Consider the following 27891-nt stretch of genomic DNA (forward strand, 5'->3'; position numbering starts at 1 on the left):
AATGGACAGACTGAACATAGGAACAAATCTTTGGAGCAAATTCTGAGATGTCTGGCCAGACAGGAGGACTGGTGTGAGTTATTACTCGTGGGAGAATTTGCGTTCAACGTCGTGTGAGTCAGTCTACCGGGATGTCTCCCTTTCAGGTCAACTATGGGTTTAACCCACATTTTGGGGAGTTTTCCCACATGGATTCAGGTTGTCCTGGGGCCGAATGCGTGGTACAACGTTTAAGAACTCTTTGGAGGGAGCTTCAGAGGAACATCTCTAAGGCCCAGAAAACGTACAAACGGTTTGCAGACAGAAGGAGGGGGTCAAGTCCAGCATTTGTAGTGGGGGAGAGGGTGTGGCTATCCACCCATAATATCAAACTTAAGATACCCTGTAGGAAGCTGGGCCCCAAGTTTATTGGTACTTATACAATTGTGGAGGTTGTCAATCCGGTGGCCTACATACTTCAGCTGCCCACCTCCTTTAAAATTTTTGATGTTTTCCACAGGTCCCTAAAGCCAGTGGGGATGGTTAGGGAGGACTCTTCGTCCGATTCTCCACCAGTATTGGTAGAGGGGCAGCTGGAAACTCCAGTATCTGATACACTGGAAATGGTATTCTCTTGAGGATCGCTCATGGGTCGCGGCCAGTTTGGTGCATGCCGATCGACTGTTGCGGGCCTTTCATGCCAGATACCCAGAGAAACCTGGGGGTAAAGTGGTACCCCGGTAAGAGGGGGGTACTGTCATGGTTTGGACAGGGTTCATGCCCTGCCCTCTCAGGGCTAATTGTATGTGGCCTCCTTTTGAATCTGGGAGGGATATTTATATCCACGCTGAACCTGGATTCTCTGTCAGTTATACTTTTGTACTGTCTGTGTCTGACCCCCTGGTGTGCGTGTGGATATTGCGTTTGTTTGACTGCTTTCCTTGGTTCTGACCTCCCGGCCTGACTGTTCCGACTATGCATCTCATTCGGTACTTCCTTGCTTGGTTCGGTTCCCTCATCTCTGGCTTTCACCTGACTATCCTTTCATCTCACCCCCGGTACCTCATTTGACCTCCCAGTTTTGACCTTGGCATGTTTGACTTTTCTCCAGTGCCATCCAGGTCTGCGGCACTCTGGCGCCTGACTCCACCCTTGGCCACTCCCCCAGTCACGTGGTTCAGGTCCTGCTCGTTACCCGGTGAGTTCACCGCCGCACTGCTCGTGTATCCCCTACTTCGGCGAGCCATCCGCCTTGCGGCAGGTACACCCGGGGTTCGTGACAGATTATAGTGATGCCAGATTTATATTGGGTTTTTATGTTTGGTTGCTGTCACACACTAAAAGACATTTTTTATTGCGAAAGCTAGTTTTTGCCTCACCATATTTTGAGAGTTATGATTTCTTCATATTTCAGCCAACAGAGTCATGTGAGGGCTTGTTTTTTTCATGTCGAGCTGACGTTTTTATTGGTTCAATTTTCGGGCACATGACATTAGACAAAATGAACAAAAACAGCAATTCAGGAATTTCTTCTTTTTTTTTTTAAATACCGTTCCGCATGTGGTAAAAATTGGTAAGACAGCTTTATTCTTCGGGTCATTACGATTACAGTGATACCTCATTTATATGATTTTTTTATGTTTTGGCGCTTTTACACAATAAGAACTACCATATATACTCGAGTATAAGCCGACCCGAGTTTAAGCTGACCCCCCTAATTTTGCAACAAAAAACTGGAAAAACTTATTGACTCGAGTATAAGCCTATAGGGTGGAAAATGCAGCAGCTACCGGTAAATGTCAAAAATAAAAATAGATACCAATAAAAGTAAAATAAATTGAGACATCAGTAGGTTAAGTGTTTTTGAATATCCATATTGAATCAGGAGCCCCATATAATGCTCCATACAGTTCATTATGGCCCCATAAGATGCTCCATACAAAATAGGCCCCATATAATGCTCCATACAGTTCATTATGGCCCCATAAGATGCCCCATATAATGCTCCATGCAGTTCTTTATGGCCCCATAAATGCCCCATATAATGCTCCATGCAGTTCTTTATGGCCCCATAGATGCTCCATATACTGCTCCATGCAGTTCTTTATGGCCCCTTAAGATGCCCCATATAATGCTCCATTCAGTTCTTTATGGCCCCATAAATTCCCCATATAATGCTCCATGCAGTTCTTTATGGCCCCATAGATGCTCCATATGATGCTCCATGCAGTTTTTTTATGGCCCCATAGATGCTCCATATAATGCTCCATGCAGTTCTTTATGGACCCATAGATGCCCCATATAATGCTCCATGCAGTTATGTCCCCATAGATGCTCCATATAATGCTCCATGCAGTTATGGCCCCATAGATGCCCCATATAATGCTCCATGCAGTTATTTATGGTCCCATAGATGCCCCATATAATGCTCTATGCAGTTATCGCCCCATAGATGCTCCATATAATGCTCCATGCAGTTATGGCCCCATTGATGCCCCATATAATGCTCCATGCAGTGTTATGGACCCATAGATGCCCCATATAATGCTCCATGCAGTTATGGCCCCATAGATGTCCCATATAATGCTTCATGCAGTTATGGCCCCATAGATGCTCCATATAATGCTCCATGCAGTTATGGCCCCATAGATGCCCCATATAATGTTCCATGCAGTTCTTTATGGCCTCCATATAGCACTGTGCCACATGTACTGTAATGCTGCTGCTGCACTAAAAAAAAAAATGACATACTCACCTCTCGTCGCTGCTCCTCAGCGTCCCGTCTCTCCGCACTGACTGTTCAGGCAGAGGGCAGCGCGCACACTAATACGTCATCGCGCTCTCTCACCTGAACAGTCACAGCAAGAGGACGGGAAGACGGAGCAGCGCCTGGCGGGTGGAACGCAGACAGGTGAATATTTAATACTCACCTGCCCTGCGCGGTCCCTGGCTCCTTCTCCCGGACAGATGGTCTCCGGGCACGGCAGCTTCTTCCTCTGTCAGCGGTCACTGGTACCGCTCATTACAGTAATGAATATGCGGCTCCTCCCCTATGGGAGTGGAGTCCGTATTCATTACTTTAATGAGCGGTACCATGCGAAGACCATGGGACAGGCAGGGACAGCGCCAGGAGCAGGTGAGTATGTGACAGTCCTCTCTCCTCCTCACCCGCCGACCCCGACGCCGACCATGACTCGAGTATAAGCCAAGAGGGGCACTTTCAGCCCAAAAATTTGGGCTGAAAATCTCAGCTTATACTCGAGTATATACGGTATTTTATAGAAAAAAATAATTCTTTTCATATCGCTTTAGTCTGAGAGCTATAACTTTTTTATTTTTCCATTGATGGAGCTGTATTGCAGCTTGTTTTTTGCGGGACAAGATGATGTCTTCAGCAGTGCCATTTTTATTTACATCCGTCTTTTTGATCGTGTTTTATTGCACTTGATGATAAAGCATTGTTTTTTGCCTTGTTTTTAATTTATTTTTTACGGTGTTCACTGAAGGGGTTAACTAGTAGGACAGTTTTACAGAGCAGGTCGTTACAGATGCGGCAATACCAAATATGTGTACTTGTATTTTTTTTATTTATATAAATAAATGTATTTATTGGTAAAATATTTATTGTTTTTTATTTATTTGGGTTTTTTAAAAAATTTTTACACATATTTTTTTTTTACTTTATTACATTGTCCCAGTATAGGACATTACTATATAATGTCAGATCGCTGATCTGACACTTAGCACTGCTCTCAGCAGGCGCTCACAAGCCACCTCCCTGCAGGACCTGGAAGGACCCCGCTGCCATCTTGGTGCCATGGGTCTCCATGGAGAACATCAGAACAACAAGATTGCATCGCGTTATTCTGAGGGATACAGCTGACACCCGCATGTGATCACTGCGGTGCTCAGTGTGAGGCCGCAGTGATCGCGGCACCATACTAGTACTGCTCTGGTCAGAAATACACTTCCCGCAGAGCAGTACTAGTACGGCGAAGCTCATGAAGGGGTTAAGGAATTAACTTTGAGAACCATAGATGCCATGGTTGGCCAAGGAAGCTTAGTGCAACAGATGAAGGACACATCATGCTTACATCCTGAACAAAATCAGAAGATGTCCAGCAGTGCAGTTGACTCTGAACTTCCAAATACCAGGGGATCTTAGCTTGGAAACAAGGCAATGTGACTCAACTATGCACAAAAACATAGGAACTGAAGTGCAGAAAATAGCAACAATCAGTGATGATTATATTTAAATTAATTGGCCGCAAAGGCAGTTTGTTTGCTGGACACCTCTAGAGTGATTCAGTAATATGTGTCTGCAGCTTCTGCCCATGTACACAGCTGCCAATCAATGGTGGGGCGGGGTTATACAGAGGTCCTGAATATACCAGACTACCTGGCTGCAGGTTTACTAGACCTCTAGTGATGATCTCCTGCTGAGAAAACACTGATTTTATCAAAACTACAACAAGCAGCCCAGTAAGTGACATGTCACTGGAATCAGGATCTCTGCCTCTACATTATGCTGCTCCCAGATTAGATGACATTAACATGCTGACTGGATCCCTATAATAAACTCATGTTTATTTCCAGAAGCCGTTATAAATTTGGATAATGGGCATGTCTTAATGTTTTCTCTGGCTCTTTAAATCCCCAGGTGTAGAAAACTATGCTGCCTGCTGTCAGGCCTGTTAAAGGACTATCAGCAGCAGCAAAAGAGTTTAAAGGTAACTTGTCAGAAACTTTTACTTCCCCGGACCATTAATATGACTGTGTAGCCCTTTAAAAGATAAGTCAGTTGATCCTTTTGATGATGCCCTTCTTGCTTCCTACCTGGCAACACCCTTCCCTGACAGGTTAATGGCCAAGTACCAGAGCAAATGATTAATCCTTCACCCTGGAAGCTAGAAGTGTATCTTCATGACCCAGTGAACTTCCAGACACAACATCAAAACATGATTTCTTGCTGCTAAAGCGGCATTTAGGCTCCCAAATGGCATTGGCTGGCTGTGCGGTCATATAAATGATTAACTATTGAACTCGTTCTACACCCGGGTGGCGAGCATTTATATTAGTATATGGTCTCCATCCTGGTATGTGCTGCTTCCATCCTGTGCCCTCATCTTGTCATGTGCTGCTACCATCTAGCGCCCCCATCCTGTCATGTGCAGTCCCCATCCTGCGCCCTTATCCTGTTTTGTATGCCTCCATCTTGTCATGTGCTACTCTCTTCCTGAGCCCTCATCCTGTCATGTGCTCCCATCTTGCACCCCAATCCTGTCATGTGGTGCTCCCATCCTGCACCCCCATTCTGTCATGTACTGCTCCCATCTTGAGCCCCCATTCTGGTAGGGACTGCTCCCATGATGCGCCCCCATCCTGTCATGTGCTGCTCCCATCCTGCGCCCCCATCCTGTCATGTGCTGCTCCCATCCTGCGCCCCCATCCTGTCATGTGCTACTCTTCCTGAGCCCTCATCCTGTCATGTGCTCCCATCCTGTGCCCCCATCCTGTCATGTGGTGCTCCCATCCTGCGCCCCCATTCTGGTATGTGCTGCTCCCATCCTGCGCCCCTATTCTGTCACGTGGTGCTCCCATCCTACACCCCCATGCTGTCATGTACGGGTCCCATCCTGCGCCCCCATTCTGGTATGTGCTGCTCCCATCTTGCGCCCCCATCCTGTCATGTGGTGCTCCCATCCTGCACCCCCATGCTGTCATGTGCTGCTCCCATCCTGCACCCCCATTCTGGTATGTGCTGCTCCCATCCTGCTCCCCCATCCGGTCATGTGCTGCTCCCACCCTGCGCCCCCATTCTGCAATGTGCTGCAGCCATCCTGCACCCCAATCCTGTCATGTGGTGCTCCCATCCTGCGCCCCATCCTGTCAAGTGCTGCTCCCATTCTGCACCCCCATGCTGTCATGTGCTGCTCGCATCCTGTGCCCCCATTCTGTAATGTGCTGCTCCCATCCTGCACCCCGTTCTGTAATGTGCTGCCCCCATCCTGTCATGTGCTGCTCCCATCCTGCGCCCCCATTCTGTAATGTGCAGCATCCATCCTGCAATGTGCTGCTCCCATCCTGCGCCCCATTCTGTCATGTGCTGCTCCCATCCATATGCCCCGTACGCTGCTCCATAAAGGTTTATGGCCCCCATAAGATGCTCCATAGTATAATATAAGGTTGATGGCCCCCATAAGACGTTCCATAGTATAATATGCACCGTATGCTGCTGTAATTAAAAAAAAAAAATGATGACATACTCACCTATCGTCGCTGGGCGTCGAGTGTCGGGGGCCTGAGCAGGCGGGGACACCGGTGCTGGAGACGCCACTGGCTCAGGCCCCCGGCACTTGCTATATTCACCTGTCCCCGTTCCACCGCTGCGCACTGCTCCGTCTTCTGGCTGTGACTGTTCAGTCAGAGGGCGCCACTAATCATGTCATCGCTCCCTCTGACCTGAACGTCAGAGGCAGAGGACTCGGAAGACAGAGCAGCACACAGTGGTGGAACGGACAGGTCAATATATATAGCATACTCACCCTCCTGGCACGTCCCATCGGAGATCGCAGTATTCGTTCAGTGCTTACGCATACCGCGATCTCCTGGGCTGCGTCACTCTGTGGGGTCCAGACTGCGCAGGTGTTTGAGCTTGCGCAGTCTATAAAGGGGAAGGACAGAGTGACGCTCCCAGCGTTAAATTATAGATATGGGGCGATGGCTCTGACTGGTTCCATTTATAAGTACAAACAAATTGTGGTAAGTAAGCCATACTAATGTCTATTTGTGTGCAGAGGATATATTTCCACAGCATTGTAGGCAGAACCAATACATGATACTGTGTTTCTTATGCTACAAATGATTTCTCAGCTCTTTCTAATTATATAAAATTGTAACTGTAGATCTTTTAACACTGGAAATAAGTTTTGAAATATTTCACTTCAGTTAAACCTGGGTATTGTAGGTGAGAAAGCCAAGTTCTCAGCATATCCTTTTCTTCTGTCTAGATTGAAGCATGCAATAAAGAGGCGGAGAAGATAAATTCGCTAATAAATTCTGACAGTCCGACTCTGGCATCCCAGGTGCCATTATCAGCCCTCATCACTTCGGAAGTTCAAATATCACCAACGCTTAAGTCCAACTGTAATAAAATAAGATGTCATATGAATTATTTATGTATATATATTCTGATTACTCTGTTGTATTCACTCAGCAATGTATGATATATGCTGTTATTAAAAAAAGTATTTTATTATTTAAAAAGTTTATTACTTAGTTTTAAAGATGTCCAAGAGTTAAAAAATGGTAGTAACAAGTGTTACAAAACAAAATATAACTAAATAAAACGTAAATTCCCCGAAGGGTATGTTTCCACCTTCAGGATGGCCGGCGGTTTGGACAGAGCGGCAAACCCGCTCCGCCCTAAGCCCCGCCCCCTTCTGTGACGCGATGATGCCGGATGTGTTCATTGCACACATCCGGCATCATCGCGCCCCACACATAGGGCCCTGTGATATACCTTGCTGCGGCGCAGCGGCGCCGCAAGGTAAACGGACATGCTGCGATCTTAAAAGACGCGCAGTATGTCCGGAATCGCAGGGCCGACGGATGTGTTACCACGCATAGTGGAGACGGGATTTCATAAAATCCCCTCCACTATGCTGTAAGATCTGGACGCTGCGTGTTTGACGCTGCGGCTCTGCGCAGCGTCAAACACGCAGCGTTTCCTGCACGTGGAAACATACCCTTACTCTCCATTACTCACTTGTTAAATCCCCCAGTGCAGATACTGCAGTGGCCCTTGCTGATTCATAATCCAGAAACAATGGGATGCCATAACAGCATACGGCAGCTGCAGACAATCATTTACCTCAGTGCCTTTACTTTCTGGCATTACCACTGAGGCCTGTGATTGGCTGCAGCACTCAGACACCTCTTTTTTTTTTTTTTACACTACAAGCCCTTTTAAAAGGAACCTGTCATGTTTAAAACAAAGCTATTAACCTGCAGCTATGCGATTAATCTGCAGGTTAACAGCAATTGAAAGCCTTGTGGCCGCAACCCTGAGAGCCTCGTTGCCGGGAGGAAATTAATTTTATTCCTTCTTGCAGCCTCAGATTTTCAGTTGTACGGGTGGGCTAGTGTGGCTTCAGTCAGCACTCAGTTCATAGTGAGAAGCGCTGAAACCACGCCTCGGCACTGACTGACAGTCAGCTCTGATGCTGAGTCAGCTGTCAGTCAATGATGGGTTGTAGTTACAGTCGCCGCTCACTATGAACTGAGCTGACTGAAGCTTCACCAGCCCACCCCTATAACCTATAGCTGGAGGCTAAAGTATATTTCCTTCCATCAGCAAGGCTTTAAGTGCGTGCAGGCGTCCAGCAGATTAACCGCGCTATTAACCTTCTGATTAACCCCAAATTTGCAGCTTAATGGTGTTTTGATATGACCGATTCCCATGAAAGTAAAGAGCCACTTGTGATTATCTTTGGCTCTATAGTTAGCAGTTTGTATGTCTGCCATAGTTAGTGCTGTTTTTTATTTAGCGATCAATACTTAGAATACTTAGTGATCAATACTTAGAATCTGTCAACAAGCTGCTGCTGGAGGATTTATTCTTATTATCTGTCACTAGTATTTAAAATGGTGTTATGAAACACTCCTTTCACAACTTAAAGTGTTATTCGCTACTTTTAAAATAATGACTTATCCACAGGATAACTCATCAGTATAAGATTAGTGGGGATCTGACACCAGTCACCCCCACCGATCAACTATTATCTGCAGGGCGTGGTCTATTCAATAGGAGCTGATCTGCAGTAGCCACTAAGGCTATGTGCACATGTAGAATGGTCCTCTGCGGATTTTTCCACAGCGGATTTGATAATTCTGCAGGGCAAAAACGCTGCGTTTTTGATGCAGATTTATCGCGGATTTACCGCGGTTTTTGTGCGGATTCCACTGCAGTTTTACACCTGCGGTTTTCTATTATGGAGCAGGTGTAAAACCGATGCAGAATCCGCACAAAGAATTGACATGCTGCGGAATGTAAACCGCTGCGTTTCCGCTCGTTTTTTTCCGCAGCATGAGCACAGCATTTTCTGTTTCCCATAGGTTTACATTGTAATGTAAGCTCATGGGAAACTGCTGCGGACCCGCAACTGCGGAAACGCTGTGGATCTGCAGCTTGTGCACATGTTCCACACTGTCCACTGGCTAAATCTGGTAGCCACTGAAGGCGATAAAAGCCAGACTCCACTGATCTCATAATGATTACTTTAGGGCTGGCACCAGGAATTTCAAAGCCCCATATCAGCAGAATTTTCATGCCCCCTTGAGCCTATACCCAGGCTCCACCCCAGCTTTGTCTCCACTCCTCGAACTTTCCACAGTTCCGCCACCCACTCTTGGAAAAAATCCGACCATTGGAAATTGCACCGATGGAAGAATGGGGAACTTTTATCCCCATTTTAAAATGCAGAGGCAGGTGGGATGTCTGACAGCAACTCCATTCATCCTCTTTGGGGCTTCCAGAAAAAGCCAAGTGCAGTCACTAGGCTAGGTTCACATTGCGTTAGGGCAATCCGTTAAGCGCATAGCGCTAGCAGATTGCGCTAACGCAATGTTTCTCTAGGGTCCGCGTTCGCCGTCCCCACTAGCGCAGATCCCCGATCTGCGCTAGCGAGGAAAGGACCTCGGGCGCACCTCGGATGCTGCAAGCAGCGTCCGAGGTCCATCACAAAAGAACGGCACATCGCTAGCGCATGCCGAAAATGACATGCGCTAGCGATGCGCTACAGGGAAAAATCACATTGCTGTCAATGGGTGCGCTAACGGACCCGTTGCACGGGCGTTAATTGTGACAATTTTGCCGTGCAACGCAGTCTGTTAGCGTTAAGCCATTAACGCAATGTGAACCTAGCCTTATTAGGGAATGAATGGATAAGTGGTCGAGTTGAATATGAGCTCCATTTTAAGGCCGGAGACACACTGGTGCGACATACGTCCGAGTCTCGCTGGTTAAAAGCAAGCTGTGGCATCTGCACTCCGGAGCGGAGCGTGCAGCTGCATAGCAATACATGGAGCTGCACGCTCCGCTCCGGAGTGCCGGTGCCACAGCTTGCTTTTAACCAGCGAGACTCGGCCGTATCTCGCACCAGTGTGTCTCCGGCCTTAATGGTGATAAAAGTTCCGGATTATGCCGATTGGTGCGAGTCCCAGCACTCAGACCCCCAACAATCAATAACTTATCACTTATTCTTGCCATGGCCATTTCTGGCCATGTTCACATGTTCAGTATTTTACCTCAATATTTGTTTCCAATATCAAGAGCGGAACAATCAGAGGAAAAGTATAATAGAAACATGTCCTCACTTCTGTATTTATCACCCACTCCTGGTTTTGGCTTACAAATACTGATGTAAAACACTGACCAAATACTGAACATGTGAATGTGTCCTTACAATAGGTGATTACTTGTTTTCACTGTAGAACCTCTGTATGTTTTGTGTATAATTGCTATGTCTTATAGTCACAGGACAGGGAGGGGTTAAACATCCAAGTAATTCATCTCTATTGAAAATAAAAAATCTTACCCTTATTGATATCATAGAGAACAAAAGACCTCCATACACAACACAATCCACTATGCCAAGACCAATAATACCACATACAAGAGACAAATACCGCCACACCATGACCAGACCACATATTACTACCACAGTGACTGAATAAGGTAACTTTCACACTAGCGTCAGCACGGGGCCGTCGCTATGCGTCGTGGCGACGCGCGTTGTGAAAATAATGCCCGACGTGGGCAGCGGAAGCAGTCTTAGGGCTCATTTCCACATGCGAGGCACACGTCCGTGTCTCGCATGTGGAAACCAAGCTCTGGTGCCGGCACTTGGGAGCGGAGCGTGCGGCCGCATAGGAACACATGGAGCTGCACGCTCCTCTCTGGAGTGCCGGTGCCAGAGCTTGGTTTCCACATGCGAGACACGGACGTGTTTCACGCAAATGGAAACAAGCCCTTACGACGCTTCCGCTGCCTCATTGTAAGGTCCGGGGAGGAGGGGGCGGAGTTTCGGCCGTGCATGCGTGGTCGAAAATGGCGGACTCGACGCACAAAAAAAGTTACATGTAACTTTTTTTGTGCCGATGGTCCGCCAAAACACGACGCAACCGTCGCATGACGGTTGCGACGTGTGGCCATACGTCGCAATGCGTCGCTAATGTTAGTCTATGGGGAAAAACGCATCCTGCAGACAACTTTGCAGGATGCGTTTTTTCTCCTAAACGACACATTGCGACGTATAGCCAACAACGCTAGTGTGAAAGAAGCCTAATACCACATACAAGGGACAAAAACCTCAGGTCACAAACTGCTGGAGACAGACTGGAGCAGTGGTAATAATACATGAAGATGCCAGAAGGTGAGTATTAGGCCTCTTTCACATTTCCATTTTTTGCCATCCGTCACAATCCGTCGTTTTGGCAAAAAAACGGATCCTGCAAATGTGCCCGCAGGATCCGTTTTTTTTGCCATACACTTTTATTGATGATGGATTGCGACGAATGGGCACACGTCGCATCCATCGTGCAACGGATGCGTCGTGATTTTGCGGCCCGTCGTGATGAAAAAACGTTCAAGGGAACGTTTTTTCATCCGTCGAATCCGCCATTTCCGACTGCGCATGCGCGGCCAGAACTCCGCCCCCTCCTCCCCGGAATTCATAATGAGCAGCGGATGTGTCTGAAAATTGCATCCGCTGCCCACGTTGTGCACAATTTGCACAACATCTGTTGGGCCGATGGTTTGTGACGTCCCCGTACCGACGGAAATGTGAAAAAGGCCTTAGACAGGGGCAGGGGACTTGGATTTAAATCACCACTCCAGATGTGAAATTAAAAAAAAAACAAAAAACTCTGGAGTGCTTCTTTAAGTATTTGCTGTGTTTTTTGCAGCAAAAACTGCAGCATTTCTTAGTACCAAATAAGTGAATGAGATTACTGAAGTCTCATGCACATGTTGCTCTGTTTTGCCTTGCAGATTTAAAGCAGTTTCAAATCTCCACCATGTCAATTCTTTCAGGGTATGTTCCGACAATCAGGAACTTATGCGGGTTTGAGGCTGCATATTTATGCAGTGTTAAACCCGCAGTGTCCAGCTGTGACAGCATAGTGGATGGTATTTCTAGAAATCCCATGTTCACTATGTGTGTATGTGCGCCTGCAGATCACCCACGAAACAGACATGTGGCGTGTCTTTCCAGACCTCAGCATGTCAATTTCTCTTGCGGAGACGCTAGTCTCCGCAACACAAATTTCACCTATAGAATGTATTGTACGCTGTAAATCCGCAAGATTCAGTGAACACATGCGGATTATCCTGCGCTCAATAGCCGGCAGCGCTTTGGACGCAGCAAACATGCGCTGCAAATAAAGCGCTGCTAGTGCCAGATCTTGGGCATCCGGCCTCAGTGTTTTTCACCCTATCCAATACAATGGAAGGAAAAAAAGCAAGTAAAAATTAGGTAAAACCATGTGTATTTTAGATTACGTTTTTGTTGCATAAGACATGTTTTTTTGCAAAAATGTTTGCAGCAAATACTTAGCATGTGTACATACCCATGTACATGCTATTTCACACACAAATTCAGATATATGCCTCCTATATACACACGTATAGGAATTTCTGTGCACAAACACAAAGATGCATTACACACACGTACTGTGCATTTATTATACACATGTACACTGTGTAGAGGATTGTGCATCATGCATCCTCAGACTCATGCAATGGAGGGGCACAAGACCTTCACTAAATTCTCCACATGCAGCTCTGTGCATGCACCTCAGACTACTCCCCTCCCCCTCCTGTTGAAACATTAACAGATTTTTTAAAAAGTCACTTTAATTACATACTGGGGCATGATTACATGCTAGATGGGATGATTAGTCTGGGGGAACAAATGCCCCATTGACTCGTCAAAACATTATTTGCATATTAAAAATGGACTGTAAAAAAAATTTTGTAAACATTTATGTATGTGTCATTTAGTTAAAGGGCTTGTTAGACAGGGTATTGATAAAGGAATATACAAGTGCTGGTGGGAATGAGGGCATGGCGGACCGTTCAGGTTCCCTTTAAGTATAAGACATAAATAGAGAGGATAACGCCTTGATAATCAGACTCCACTTGTTATTTATTTTTTTGCACGGTGCCTTACTAACTAAATTGGGAAAACCCTTTTTTCAACCATAACAAGAATAACCATAAAAATAGATGCTATACTGTGGCTCCAAATGGAATCCAAATCATTTGCTCACCCAGAGACTTGAAGGGTGAGTCCCATCTGACACAGAAGAAACCAAGTGCAAATTCGGTTAGTGAAAAAAAATAGCTCGTTTGCACTGCCCCATTGAATAACATTAGTCCATGTGCTGCCCGTTTTTCATGGACCTCACTCAGACCTTAAAGGGACTCTGTCACCTGAATTTGGAGGGAACAATTTTCAGCCATAGGGGCGGGGTTTTCGGGTGTTTGATTCACCCTTTCCTTACCCGCTGGCTGCATGCTGGCTGCAATATTGGATTGAAGTTCATTCTCTGTCCTCCATAGTACATGCCTGCACAAGGCAATCTTGCCTTACGCAGGCATGTGACAAGAGTCCCTTTAAGAACCTCCCCTATCCATCAGGTTTGTATATCTAGAATAATTATGGTAACCCCGTGATTTCACATAAGCCAGGACTATAATCATAAATACAACTAAGAATATCTACAGAAAGTACGCCTACTTGTGTACGGTTATATACCGTGAATGGAAAAGATAATTTAGATATATTTCAAATGAGCTTGACTTTATATGCATAAGTATTCAATAATCTGGAAATCTTGAATTTTGGACAGATAATCATTATTTAGCTTTATGGTGATATTTGTATGCACACTTTATAACCTATATTTATTTTTTATTCAAATAATTCTTGAAGTTACCTCATTGTTATTGTATATCATTTTGTTTATTACTTTTGTTTGGCTCATTACATAAATTATGTATGTTAAGAAAAATGTCATCAGTATTAATCTGTACATTAGGGCACCTTTATGTGTATGAATGATGACTAGGCAGTAGCACACACTAAATGCCTCTCTAAAATTCTAATATATGAAGGTTCAGAAAACCAGAACCCGTCCTCGGGACGAGTTTTGGCTTTTCTAAGTGACAGTGCTTGCGTGGAAGGGCATATAGGTTTAGCAGACTGTCTCCTAGAATCACAATTGACACTTTAAGATGCTGAATTACTTACATTTGGCAGCGGCAAAGGTTACACAACCTTATGATTGACAATTCTTAATACAGTACTTCTTAGGTTAAGTACTGGAAAATCCCGGTAATACTTTATTTTTCATAAATTTTATATGTACAACAGGGACATTGTATCATTACAATGTTTAATGTTTCCTTACATTTTACATTTGAACATTGAGTGTACTACAGTGGAATGTGCCACAGGGATTGACAGGATTTTGCACTTCGTAAACAGAAATGCATATTGCATATTTACAGGAGCTTTTATTATGTGTCTTACTACATAAATTGAACAGAAAATATTTTTTTAAATGTAGTTTGTGCCAGTAAGAACAGATATTGATATCAACATTTTTAAGGGCTAAGAATATAAAATATAGCAATGCTTCGTTAAGACTCTGTTCACACCATGTTCTTGCAACCTATTAAAAGATACTGTTGTTTTTTGCAATAGAAAAAGGCTCCTTTAAAACAGAATTAATAGGGATCTTGTTGCATCCTCTTGCGGCTGTTTTCTAATATTCAAATGGAGAACAAAAACCATCTCGTTGTTTAGCAGGTGAGAAAGTCTCTGCCTGTCTTACATTATACCCAGTAGTATCCAGTTTTAATGGAATTTTTTTTTGCAAAAAATTCACCTTTTACCAGGATGGTATGCGGTATATACTGGGCTCTATATACATATCCATTCTATAAGCTGCTGCTAGTGTGTGTGTGTGTGTGTGTGTGTGTGTGTGTGTGTGTGTGTGATATATATATATATATATGTATATACACACACACACACACACACACACAGGTGGTTCTCACAAAGTTAGAATGTCATCAAAAAGTTAATTTATTTCAGTTCTTCAATACAAAAAGGTGAAACTCGTATATTATATAGAGTTATTACAAACAGAGTGATCTATTTCAAGTGTTTATTTCTGTTAATGTTGATGATTATGGCTTACAGCCAATGAAAACCCAAAATACATTATCTCAGTAAATTAGAATAATTAACAAAAACCAACTGCAAAAGTTTCCTAAGCATTTCCTAAGGTCTCTTAGTCTATTTCAGTAGGTTCCACAATCATGGGGAAGACTGCTGACTTGACCGATGTACAGAAGGCAGTCTTTGACACATTCCGCAAGGAGGGTAAGCCACAAAAGGTCATTGCTAAAGAAGCTGACTGTTTACAGACTGATGTATCAAAGCATATTAATGGAAAGTTGAGTGGAAAGAAAAAGTGTGGTAGAAAAAGGTGCACAAGCATCCGGGATAACCGCAGCCATGAAAGTATTGTTAAGAAAAGGCCATTCAAAATTTTGGGGGAGATTCACAAGTGTTAGACTGCTACTGGAGTCATTGCTTCAACAGCCACCACACACAGACATATCCAGGACATGGGTTACAAGCGTCACTTTCCTAGTGTGAAGCCACTCATGACCAATAGACAATGCCAGAAGCGTCTTACCTGGGCCAAAGAGAAACATAACTGGACTGTTGCTCAGTGGTCCAAGGTGTTGTTTTCAGATGAAAGTACATTTAGCATTTCATTTGGAAATCAAGGTCCCAGAGTCTGGAGGAAGAGTGGAGAGGCACACAATCCAAGCTACTTGAGGTCTAGTGTTTCCACAATCAGTGATGATCTGGGGAGCCATGTCATCTGCTGGTGTAGGTCCACTGTGTTTCATCAAGACCAAAGTCAGCACAGCCATCTACCAGGATATTGTAGAACACTTCATGTTTCCCTCTGCCGACAAGCTTTTTGGAGATTGAAATTTCATTCTCCAGCAGGATTTAGCACCTGTCCACTCTCCCAAAAGTACCAATACCTGGTTTAAAAACAACAGTATCACAGTGCTTGATTGGCCAGCAAACTTGCCTGACCTTAACCCCGTAGAGAATCTACAGGGTATTGTCAAGAGGAAGATGAGCGACACCAGACCCAACAATGCAGATGAGCTGAAGGCTGCTATCAGAGCAACCAGGGCTTCAATTACAGCTCAGCAGTGCCACAGGCTGATCTCCTCCATGCCACGCCACATTGATGCAGCAATTGATGAAAAAGGAGCACCAACCAAGTATTGAGTGCATTTACTGAACATACATTTCAGTAGGTCAACATTTCTGATTTTTCAAGCTGGTGTTATAAAATATTCTAATTTACTGAGATAATGACTTTTGGGTTTTCATTGTGTGTAAGCCATAATCATTAACATTAACAAAATAAACACTTTGAATAGATCACCTTGTTTGTAATGACTCTATATAATACATGAGTTTTACTTTTTGTATTGATGAACTGAAATATATTAACGAAATAAGTATGAAGAAAAAGAAAGTTGCAGCACTCACCCATCAGTCTTCAATTCTTTAATGCATAAAACAATCCATCATAGGATGTGGCACAGAGACGGCTTGGGCTAGTGAGGGGAGCGGGAGTGTGCAGAGACGAGACAGACGACGGCCGTTTCGCGCAGTTGCGCTTCTACGGGTCCATGTGAGTTGTGTTTGTGGCGTCATTTCCTTTTATGGGATTCAGACATTTCACATATTAAGTGGATACATAAAAATAAGTGCTTAAAAACAACATCATATTTCTCGAACTGCAACAGACAAATGTACAACCATTTAGATGAACACCGACATATCTAATTTTTCATTTAATCCCCAGGGGCCCTGCGCATTTGTCTTCAGGATCCACCTGGCTTCCCTCTGCAAGAGTAATTTGTTATGATCGCCCCCTTGTTTTGGAAAATTAACTGTTTCCAATCCGGCAAATCTTAATACATTTGGGTCACCTCTATGACATTCCTGTATATGTTTAACTAGGCGTACTCTGCCTTTTCCTGTGAGTATGGAATTGTAATGCTCACGGAATCGTATCATAAGGGGTCTAATTGTTTTGCCTATATAAAAACGATTACAGGGGCAGAAAATAACATAAACAATAAACTTACTCTTGTATGTTATGAAGTCTTTAACCGTATGATAGTGCGTTCCTATCTTCAACGGATTATCCGTTAAGTGAAGGGAGCACATACTACAGTTCCCACATTTATGATTACCCGGTGGGGCAGATTTCTCGATCCAATTTGCATTGCGTTTTTCTATGCGATTTTTTACTACCAGATCTCCTATATTTTTCGAACGTGTATATGAAAATAAAGGGGTGGTTGCTGTGAAATCTGTGTCTTTCTGGAGAACGTGCCAATTTCTGCGAATTGCTGCACGTATTTGATTATCTAGGGGGGTATGTTTAAATATAAAAGGAAATTTACGATTTACACTATTTTCATGTGTCTCATTTATCCTTCTATTTTTACCTCTATTTCCCCTCTTTAAAAGATCTATTTGGGATAAAGCTGTTGCACGTACCTCGGCTTCATGTAATAAATACTCTGGATACCCTCTTGCTATAAAACGCGTTTTTAGTTCGCTGATTTGTTTTTTATAAATTTCCTCAGAGTTATTTATTTTTCTTAGTCTTACCATCTGGCTAAACGGGATACCGCACTTAGTATGGTGCGGATGGGCACTATTGAAATGTAAGATGCTATTAGTTGCTGTATCTTTTCTATGGACACATGTTACCAATGTGCCCTCTTTAATTTCCACCTTTACGTCTAGAAACTCCAACTCTCTCCCTCCATACACTGATGTGAATCTCATATTTTCGTCGTTATTTTCGTTTAAGAATTTTACAAACGAATTAAAAGATTTTTCGCCCCCATCCCAAATTATAAAAATATCGTCTGCAAAACGCAAAAATAAACGTATGTGTTTCAAGAAAGGGTTCAGGGGGCCGGTGACATGCTTCTCCTCAAACACTGCTAAAAACAGGTTTGCGAAGACGCATGCCACCGGAGTCCCCATCGCTGTACCAACCTTTTGGCGGTACCACTTGTCTAAAAATTTAAATGTGTTATTAGACAAAACAAAATCCAAACTGTCAGTTATGAATGATATGAAATCCTGATCTTTGCTTGTATTCATTAAAATCCGACGGATCGCATCTATCCCCTTTTGTTGCGGGATCCTGGTGTAAAGACTAGTAATATCTATAGATGTTAAGGCAAATGTTGGTTGCCAAATAAAATCTTTAAGGGCCAAGAGAAAGTCGCCTGAGTCTTTAATAAATGAAGGGATTTCACATAATAATGGTTTCAATAACCAGTCCAGGAATTGTGAGAGAGACTCTGTTATAGAGTTAATCCCGGAAACAATAGGACGTCCCGGAGGTCTTTTTGCGTCCTTATGAATTTTCGGTATACTGTACCAGTTTGGATAGCTAGGATACTGTGGTATTAATTTTTCTGCTCTTTTTTTAGAGATCGTTCCCTTTTCAACATACTTACGTAACAGAGATCTTAATTTATCTTTGATAGCGTTGGTAGGATTTTTTTCCAAAGGCTGATATGTATTTGAGTCATTTAATTGGGATAAGGCTTCTTGTATGTAATATGACTTATCTAGGATGACTAAATTGCCCCCTTTATCCGCCTTTCTAATTATAACGTCCTCCCACCTCTGGATCTCCTTTAAGGCTTTCTGTTCTGACAAAGACAAGTTTTTTTGGGGCTGCGTATATAGAACTGCCTCTATGTCTTTTATAACCAGATCTTCAAATAAATCAATATTATTGCCCGGGGAGATGGGGGGCATCCATCGTGATTTTACTCCCCCTAAAAAAGGGGGGGCGGTAGCTGATTCCACGGGACTCTTAATTTGTTCCGATGTACCCTCATCATTGTTTTCGAGGCCTGCTAGTAAACTAGCCATTTCTCTGTCTTGTGGATCTGATCCTAAATCTGCCATAAAACCTAACTGACCTACTTCGACTGGTATGTCAGTGGTAACCAATGCGGGGGGAGGAAAATCTTTATTTTTGCGAAAATACTTATGGAGGTGAAGTTTACGGGTGCTTTTAAACAAATCAATTTTAAATTCCCCCAGATCGAATGGTTCAGGTAAACAAAAGTTTAATCCCCGGGATAGGAGTTTTTGATGATCTTCTGTCAATAGTTTCTTTGATAAATTTATAACTTGCAACGATTCATTTGGGCTTGTAGATGTACTATTAATGTTCAATGACGCCAGGATACTTGCTTCCGTTTTTTGAAAGCACTTTTTTCTCCTTCCTCCCCTACGAACTTTCTTCCTTCTAAAGGGGCACTTGGGTTGACTCGTGCATGTTGAATTGATGTTGTATTTTTTGATAATATATTATTCGATGATAATACTAATTGTTCTTCCTGGGTTTCTTCTGCAGCACTAGAATCGGAATCCGTTACCCATCCGTCTCGCATCATACGCGCCTTCTTTCCAAATTTCTTCGGGCGATTTTTTGGAAAAGATTTTTTGGGAATGTTTTTGTTCCAAGAGAATATTTGCCCAGTTTCAAAGTCTCGTTTATCTCTTAGAAATTTTTCTTTTTTCTTTTCTTTGATGTCTATCTGGATGACAACCAATCTCTTTTCTAGTTTTCTTTCAAATGTTTTACTTGCGCTAGAAAAGATACAGCAACTAATAGCGTCTTACATTTCAATAGTGCCCATCCGCACCATACTAAGTGCGGTATCCCGTTTAGCCAGATGGTAAGACTAAGAAAAATAAATAACTCTGAGGAAATTTATAAAAAACAAATCAGCGAACTAAAAACGCGTTTTATAGCAAGAGGGTATCCAGAGTATTTATTACATGAAGCCGAGGTACGTGCAACAGCTTTATCCCAAATAGATCTTTTAAAGAGGGGAAATAGAGGTAAAAATAGAAGGATAAATGAGACACATGAAAATAGTGTAAATCGTAAATTTCCTTTTATATTTAAACATACCCCCCTAGATAATCAAATACGTGCAGCAATTCGCAGAAATTGGCACGTTCTCCAGAAAGACACAGATTTCACAGCAACCACCCCTTTATTTTCATATACACGTTCGAAAAATATAGGAGATCTGGTAGTAAAAAATCGCATAGAAAAACGCAATGCAAATTGGATCGAGAAATCTGCCCCACCGGGTAATCATAAATGTGGGAACTGTAGTATGTGCTCCCTTCACTTAACGGATAATCCGTTGAAGATAGGAACGCACTATCATACGGTTAAAGACTTCATAACATGCAAGAGTAAGTTTATTGTTTATGTTATTTTCTGCCCCTGTAATCGTTTTTATATAGGCAAAACAATTAGACCCCTTATGATACGATTCCGTGAGCATTACAATTCCATACTCACAGGAAAAGGCAGAGTACGCCTAGTTAAACATATACAGGAATGTCATAGAGGTGACCCAAATGTATTAAGATTTGCCGGATTGGAAACAGTTAATTTTCCAAAACAAGGGGGCGATCATAACAAATTACTCTTGCAGAGGGAAGCCAGGTGGATCCTGAAGACAAATGCGCAGGGCCCCTGGGGATTAAATGAAAAATTAGATAAGTCGGTGTTCATCTAAATGGTTGTACATTTGTCTGTTGCAGTTCGAGAAATATGATGTTGTTTTTAAGCACTTATTTTTATGTATCCACTTAATATGTGAAATGTCTGAATCCCATAAAAGGAAATGACGCCACAAACACAACTCACATGGACCCGTAGAAGCGCAACTGCGCGAAACGGCCGTCGTCTGTCTCGTCTCTGCACACTCCCGCTCCCCTCACTAGCCCAAGCCGTCTCTGTGCCACATCCTATGATGGATTGTTTTATGCATTAAAGAATTGAAGACTGATGGGTGAGTGCTGCAACTTTCTTTTTCTTCATACTTATTTCTTTGGATTATTGCAAGCTCGTGCATAGCACCGCCTAGGTCTTCTCAGTGTTGCTAGCCTCCCTCAAGCTGGAAAAGATCCTCCCACTAAAATTACGTGGAAAAAAGCTATATTTTCCTTCAGTGCCAGTGTATTTTCATTTTATTTTATTTTCATAGACTCTTGTTCATGAAATATATTAACTTTTTGATGATATTCTAATTTTGTGTGAAGCACCTGAATATACTGTATATGTACAGTGGTGGAAATAAGTATTTGATCCCTTGCAGATTTTGTAAGTTTGCCCACTGACAAAGTTATGAACAGTCTATAATTTAACCCCTTCATGACCCAGCCTATTTTGACCTTAATGACCTGACCGTTTTTTGCAATTCTGACCAGTGTCCCTTTATGAGGTAATAACTCAGGAACGCTTCAACGGATCCTAGTGGTTTTGAGACTGTTTTTTCGTGACATATTGGGCTTTATGTTAGTGGTAAATTTAGGTCGATAATTTTTGCGTTTATTTGTGAAAAAAATGGAAATTTGGCGAAAATTTTGAAAATTTTGCAATTTTCAAATTTTGAATTTTTATTCTGTTAAACGAGAGAGTTATGTGACACAAAACAGTTAATAAATAACATTACCCATATGTCTACTTTACATCAGCACAATTTTGGAAACAACATTTTTTTTTGCTAGGAAGTTATAAGGGTTAAAATTTGACCAGCGATTTCTAATTTTTACAACAAAATTTACAAAACCATTTTTTTTAGGGACCACCTCACATTTGAAGTCAGTTTGAGGGGTCTATATGGCTGAAAATACCCAAAAGTGACACCATTCTAAAAACTGCACCCCTCAAGGTACTCAAAACCACATTCAAGAAGTTTATTAACCCTTCAGGTGCTTCACAGCAGCAGAAGCAGCATGGAAGGAAAAAATAAACATTTAACTTTTTAGTTACAAAAATGATCTTTTAGCAACAATTTTTTTATTTTCCCAAGGGTAAAAAGAGAAACTGGACCCCAAAAGTTATTGTACAATTTGTCCTGAGTATGCCGATACCCCATATGTGGGGGGAATCACTGTTTGGGCACACGACAGGGCTCGGAAGGGAAGGGAACTTATCTAGATGCATAGTGAGCACTTTGAACCCCCAAGTGCTTCACAAATTGATCTGTAAAAATGAAAAAGTACTTTTTTTCACAAAAAAATTCTTTTAGCCTCAATTTGTTCATTTCCACATGGGCAACAGGATGAAATGGATCCTAAAATGTGTTGGGCAATTTCTCCTGAGTACACCGATACCTCATATATGGTTACAAACCACTGTTTGGGCACACGGCAGGGCTCGGAAGGGAAGGAGCTCCATTTGACTTTTGAATGAAAAATTAGCTCCAATCGTTAGCGGACACCATGTCACATTTGGAGAGCCCCTGTGTGCCTAAACATTGGAGCTCCCCCACAAGTGACCCCATTTTGGAAACTAGACCCCCCAAGGAACTTATCTAGAAGCATAGTGAGCACTTTGAACCCCCAGGTGCTTCACAAATTGATCCATAAAAATCAAAAAGTACTTTTTTTTCACAAAAAAATTATTTTAGCCTCAATTTGTTAATTTCCACATGGGCAACAGGATAAAATGGATCCTAAAATTTATTGGACAATTTCTCCTGAGTACACTGATACCTCACATGTGGGGGTAAACCACTGTTTGGGCACACGGCAGGGCTCGGAAGGGAAGGAACGCCATTTGACTTTTTGAATGAAAAATTAGCTCCAATCGTTAGCGGACACCATGTCGCGTTTGGAGAGCCCCTGTGTGCCTAAACATTGGAGCTCCCCCACAAGTGACCCCATTTTGGAAACTAGATCTCCCATCGAACTAATATAGATGTGCGGTGACCACTTTAAACCCCCAAGTGCTTCACATAAGTTTATAACGCAGAGCCGTGAAAATAAAAAATCTTTTTTCTTTCCTCAAAAATTATTTTTTAGCCCGCAATTTTTTATTTTCACAAGAGTAACAGGAGAAAATGGACCCCAAAAGTTGTTGTCCAGTTTGTCCTGAGTACGCTGATACCCCATATGTGGGGGGGAACCACTGTTTTGGCACACATCGGGGCTCGGAAGGGAAGTAGTGACGTTTTGGAATGCAGACTTTGATGGAATGGTCTGCGGGCATCATGTTACGTTTGCAGAGCCCCTGATGTGCCTAAACAGTAGAAACCCCCCACAAGTGACCCCATTTTGGAAACTAGACCCCCCAAGGAACATATCTAGATATGTGGTGAGCACTTTGAACCCCCAAGTGCTTCACAGAAGTTTACAACGCAGAGCCATGAAAATATAAAATTATTTTTCTTGCCTCAAAAATGATGTTTTAACAAGCAATTTTTCATTTTCACAAGGTTAAAAGGAGAAATTGGACCCCAAAAGTTGTCCAGTTTGTCCTGAGTACGCTGATACCCCATATGTGGGGGGGAACCACTGTTTTGGCACACGTCGGGGCTCGGAAGGGATGTAGTGATGTTTTGGAATGCAGACTTTGATGGAATGGTCTGCGGGCATCATGTTATGTTTGCAGAGCCCCTGATGTACCTAAACAGTAGAAACCCCCCAAAAGTGACCCCATTTTGGAAACTAGACCCCGAAAGGAACTTATCTAGATATGTGGTGAGCACTTTGAACCCCCAAGTGCTTCACAGAAGTTTACAACGCAGAGCCATGAAAATATAAAATAATTTTTCTTTCCTCAAATATGATGTTTTAGCAAGCAATTTTTTATTTTCTCAAGGGTAACAGGAGAAATTGGACCGCAATAATTGTTGCCCAGTTTGTCCCGAGTATGCTGGTACCCCATATGTGGGGGTAAACCACTGTTTGGGCGCATGTCGGGGCTCGGAAGGGAGGGAGCACCATTTGACTTTGTGAACGCAAGATTGGCTGGAATCAATGGTGGCGCCATGTTGCGTTTGGAGACCCCTGATGTGCCTAAACAGTGGAAACCCCTCAATTCTAACTCCAACACTAACCCCAACACACCCCTAACCCTAATCCCAACTCTAGCCATAACCCTAACCACAACCCTAACCCCAACACACCCCTAACCACAACCCTAACCCCAACACACCCCTAACCCTAATCCCTAATCCTAACCCTAATCCCAACCCTAACCACAACCCTAACCCCAACACACCCATAACCATAACCCTAACCACAAGCCTAATCTTAACCCTATTTCCAACCCTAGCCCTAATTCCAACCCTAACCCTAAGGCTATGTGCCCACGTTGCGGATTCGTGTGAGATTTTTCCGCACCATTTTTGAAAAATCCGGAGGTAAAAGGCAATGCGTTTTACCTGCGGATTTCCAGTGTTTTTTGTGCGGATTTCACCTGCAGATTCCTATTGAGGAACAGGTGTAAAACGCTGCGTAATCCGCACAAAGAATTGACATGCTGCGGAAAATACAACGCAGCGTTCCCGCGCTGTATTTTCCGTACCATGGGCACAGCGGATTTGGTTTTCCATAGGTTTACATGGAACTGTAAACCTGATGGAACACTGCTACGAATCCACAGCGGCCAATCCACTGCGGATACGCAGCCAAATCCGCACCATGTGCACATAGCCTAATTCTAAGGCTATGTGCACACGCTGCGGAAAACACTGCGGATCTGCAGTGTTTCCGCAGCTTCCCGTGAGTTTATAGTTCCATGTAAACCTATGGGAAACAAAAAATGCTGTGCCCATGCTGCAGAAAAAAAATGCGCGGAAACGCAGCGGTTTACATTCTGGAGCATGTCACTTCTTTCTGTGGATTCCACAGCGGTTTTACACCTGCTCCAATAGAAAACCGCAGTTGTAAAACCGCAGTGAAATCCGCAGAAAAACCACGGTGAATCCGCGATAAATCCGCAGCGGTTTTGCACTGCGGATTTAAGAAATCCGCTGCGGAAAAATCCGCAGAGGACCAGAATACGTGTGCACATACCCTAACCCTAGTTCTAACCCTAACCCTAGTTCTAACCCTAACCCTAACCCTAGTTCTAACCCTAACCCTAGTTCTAACCCTAACCCTAGTTCTAACTTTAGTGGGGGGAAAAAAAAATAAAAAATATTTTCTTTATTTTATTGTTGTCCCTACCTATGGGGGTGATAAAGGGGGGTCATTTACTATTTTTTTTATTTTGATCACTGTGATATGTTTTATCACAGTGCTCAAAATGTACATCGAACGAATCTGCCGGCCGATTCGGCGGGCGCACTGCGCATGCGCCCGCCATTTTGAAAGATGGCGGCGCCCAGGGAGAAGACGGATGGACACCGGGAAGCTCGGTAAGTATGAAGGGGGGCAGATCGGAGCACAGGGGGGTGGATCGGAGCACAGGGGGGGGTGGATCGCAGCACGGGGGGAGCAGACAGGAGGACGGGGGAGCGGACAGGAGGACGGAGGGGAGCGGACCACCGAACGGAGGACTGGGGAGTAGATCGGGGGCGGTGGGGGGGGGGGGGCAGACCAGTATTTCCAGCCATGGCCGATGATATTGCAGCATCGGCCATGGCTGGATTGCAATATTTCACCAGTTTTTTAGGTAAAATATTACAAATTGCTCTGATTGTCTGTTGCACTTTCAACAGCCAATCAGAGCGATCGTAGCCACGGGGGGGTGAAGCCACCCCCCCTGGGCTGAAGTACCACTCCCCCTGTCCCTGCAGATCGGGTGAAATTGGAGTTAACCCTTTCACCCGATCTGCAGGGACGCGATCATTCTGTGACACAGCATATGCGTCACAGGTCGGATTGGCACCGACTTTCATGACACATACGCTGTGTCACAGGTCGGGAAGGGGTTAAAGGGTAGGTTAATTTTAACATTGAGAGACAGAATATCGAAAATAAAATCCAGAAAATCACATTGTATAAATTATATAAATTTATTTGCATTTTCAAGTGAGAAATAAGTATTTGATCCCTCTGGCAAACAAGACTTACCATATATACTCGTGTATAAGCCTAAAGGCCCCGTCTCACATATCGATTTACCAACGATCACGACCAGCGATACGACCTGGCCGTGATCGTTGGTAAGTCGCTGTGTGGTCGCTGGGGAGCTGTCACACAGACAGCTCTCTCCAGCGACCAACGATCAGGGGAACGACTTCGGCATCGTTGAAACTGTCTTCAACGATGCCGAAGTCCCCCTGCAGCACCCGGGTAACCAGGGTAAACATCGGGTTACTAAGTGCAGTGCCGCGCTTAGTAACCCGATGTTTACCCTGGTTACCAAAAAAAACAAACCGTACATACTCACCATCTGATGCCCGTCAGGTCCCTTGCCGTCTGCTTCCTGCTCTGACTGAGCCGCCGTACAGTGAGAGCAGAGCGCAGCGGTGACGTCACTGCTGTGCTCTCACTTTACGGCGGCAGTCAGAGCAGGAAGCAGACGGCAAGGGACCTGACGGGCATCAGATGGTGAGTATGTACGGTTTGGTTTTTTTTACATTTACGCTGGTAACCAGGGTAAACATCGGGTTACTAAGCGTGGCCCTGCGCTTAGTAACCCGATGATTACCCTGGTTACCAGTGAAGACATCGCTGGATCTGTGTCACACACACCGATTCAGCGATGTCAGCGGGACCTCAACGACCAAAAAAAGGTCCAGGCCATTCCGACACGACCAGCGATCTCGCAGCAGGGGCCGGGTCGCTGGTACGTGTCACACATAGCGAGATCGCTACTGAGGTCGCTGTTGCGTCACAAAACTTGTGACTCAACAGCGATCTCGCTAGCGATCTCGCTATGTGTGACGGGGCCTTAAGTTTTTCAGCAAATTTTTTTGTGCTGAAAACACCCCCCTCGGCTAATACCCAAGTCAATTGTCCCAGAGGGCCGTCAGGAGATTGGCAGAGCAGTGGGCCACAGAGGCAGGAGCCGGAGGATCTGGATAAACCCTGTGCCACTGCTGTAAAAGCACACAATGCCATGTGCAACCGCCGGCTTCCAGCACACATCCTACTCATCTTCCGGTGCACCTTCACTGGCACTGCATCTCGTTCGTTGCGGCACCAGCAGCTCTTCCGGCCGAGCGGTCACGTGGCCCCGCTCTTTAAGGTAATGAATATACACGTCTCTCCACTGCCATAGGTGTGGAGTGCATATTCATTACCTTAATGGGTGGGGCCACGTGATCGCTCAGCCGGAAGAGCTGCTGGTGCCAAAATGAACGAGATGCAGTGCCACCGAGGACGCACAGGGAGGTAAATACGATGGCTTTTTTTGGTTTTTTTTAAACAATAATCATGCATACAAGGATAGGGGATACATAGCCATACAGATAATGAGAGGGCATACCATGGCCATGCATACCAGGACAGCGACGGGGAGCAATGCATACAATGACAATGATGGGGGAGCCATGCATACAATGATAGTGACGGGAGAGCCATGCAAACAATGACAGGGACGGGTGAACCGTTCATACAATGACAGGGACGGGAGCCATACATACAATGACAGGGATGGGGAAGCCATGCATACCAGGATGGGGATGAGGGGACAATGCATACCTGGCTTATACTCGAGTCAATAAGCTTACCTAGTATATTGTGTCAAGATTAGGTGCCTCGGCTTATACTCGGGTCGACTTATACTCAAGTATACACAGTAATACTTGGTATCAAAACCTTTGTTGGCAGGCATGACAGTCAGACTTTTTTTAGTTGATGATGAGCTTTGCGCACATGTCAGGAGGAATTTTGTTCCACTCCTCTTTGCAGATCATCTCTAAATCATTAAGATTTTGAGGCTGTCACTTGGCAACTCGGAGCTTCAACTCCCTCCATAAGTTTT

At 44.0% G+C, this 27891-nt stretch overlaps 1 protein-coding gene and 1 long non-coding RNA gene across 6 annotated transcripts in view; both read left to right on the forward strand.

Annotated features, from left to right (window-relative positions):
- Positions 1 to 7245, forward strand: part of RECK (reversion inducing cysteine rich protein with kazal motifs) — a 1181658-nt gene extending 1174413 nt beyond the window's left edge. For 4 of the 5 annotated variants that reach the window (XM_077269433.1, XM_077269436.1, XM_077269438.1 and 1 more), the window contains one exon: positions 6990 to 7245. In XM_077269433.1, coding sequence (XP_077125548.1) covers positions 6990 to 7205 — 216 coding nt within the window. In that variant the 3' untranslated portion in view covers positions 7206 to 7245. Of the gene's footprint in view, positions 1 to 4639; positions 4710 to 6989 lie in introns of all 5 variants that reach the window. The other variant, XM_077269437.1, reaches the window with a different exon arrangement.
- Positions 7246 to 10104: 2859 nt separating this feature from the next.
- The window catches only part of LOC143782220 (uncharacterized), a 46425-nt gene continuing 28638 nt past the window's right edge, over positions 10105 to 27891 (forward strand). Inside the window, exon 1 of the long non-coding RNA XR_013216894.1 lies at positions 10105 to 14855. This is a non-coding gene — a long non-coding RNA (uncharacterized LOC143782220). The remainder of the gene's footprint in view (positions 14856 to 27891) is intronic.

The sequence above is a fragment of the Ranitomeya variabilis genome, chromosome 6, assembly GCF_051348905.1.
Source record: "Ranitomeya variabilis isolate aRanVar5 chromosome 6, aRanVar5.hap1, whole genome shotgun sequence".
NCBI classification, from domain to species: domain Eukaryota; kingdom Metazoa; phylum Chordata; class Amphibia; order Anura; family Dendrobatidae; genus Ranitomeya; species Ranitomeya variabilis.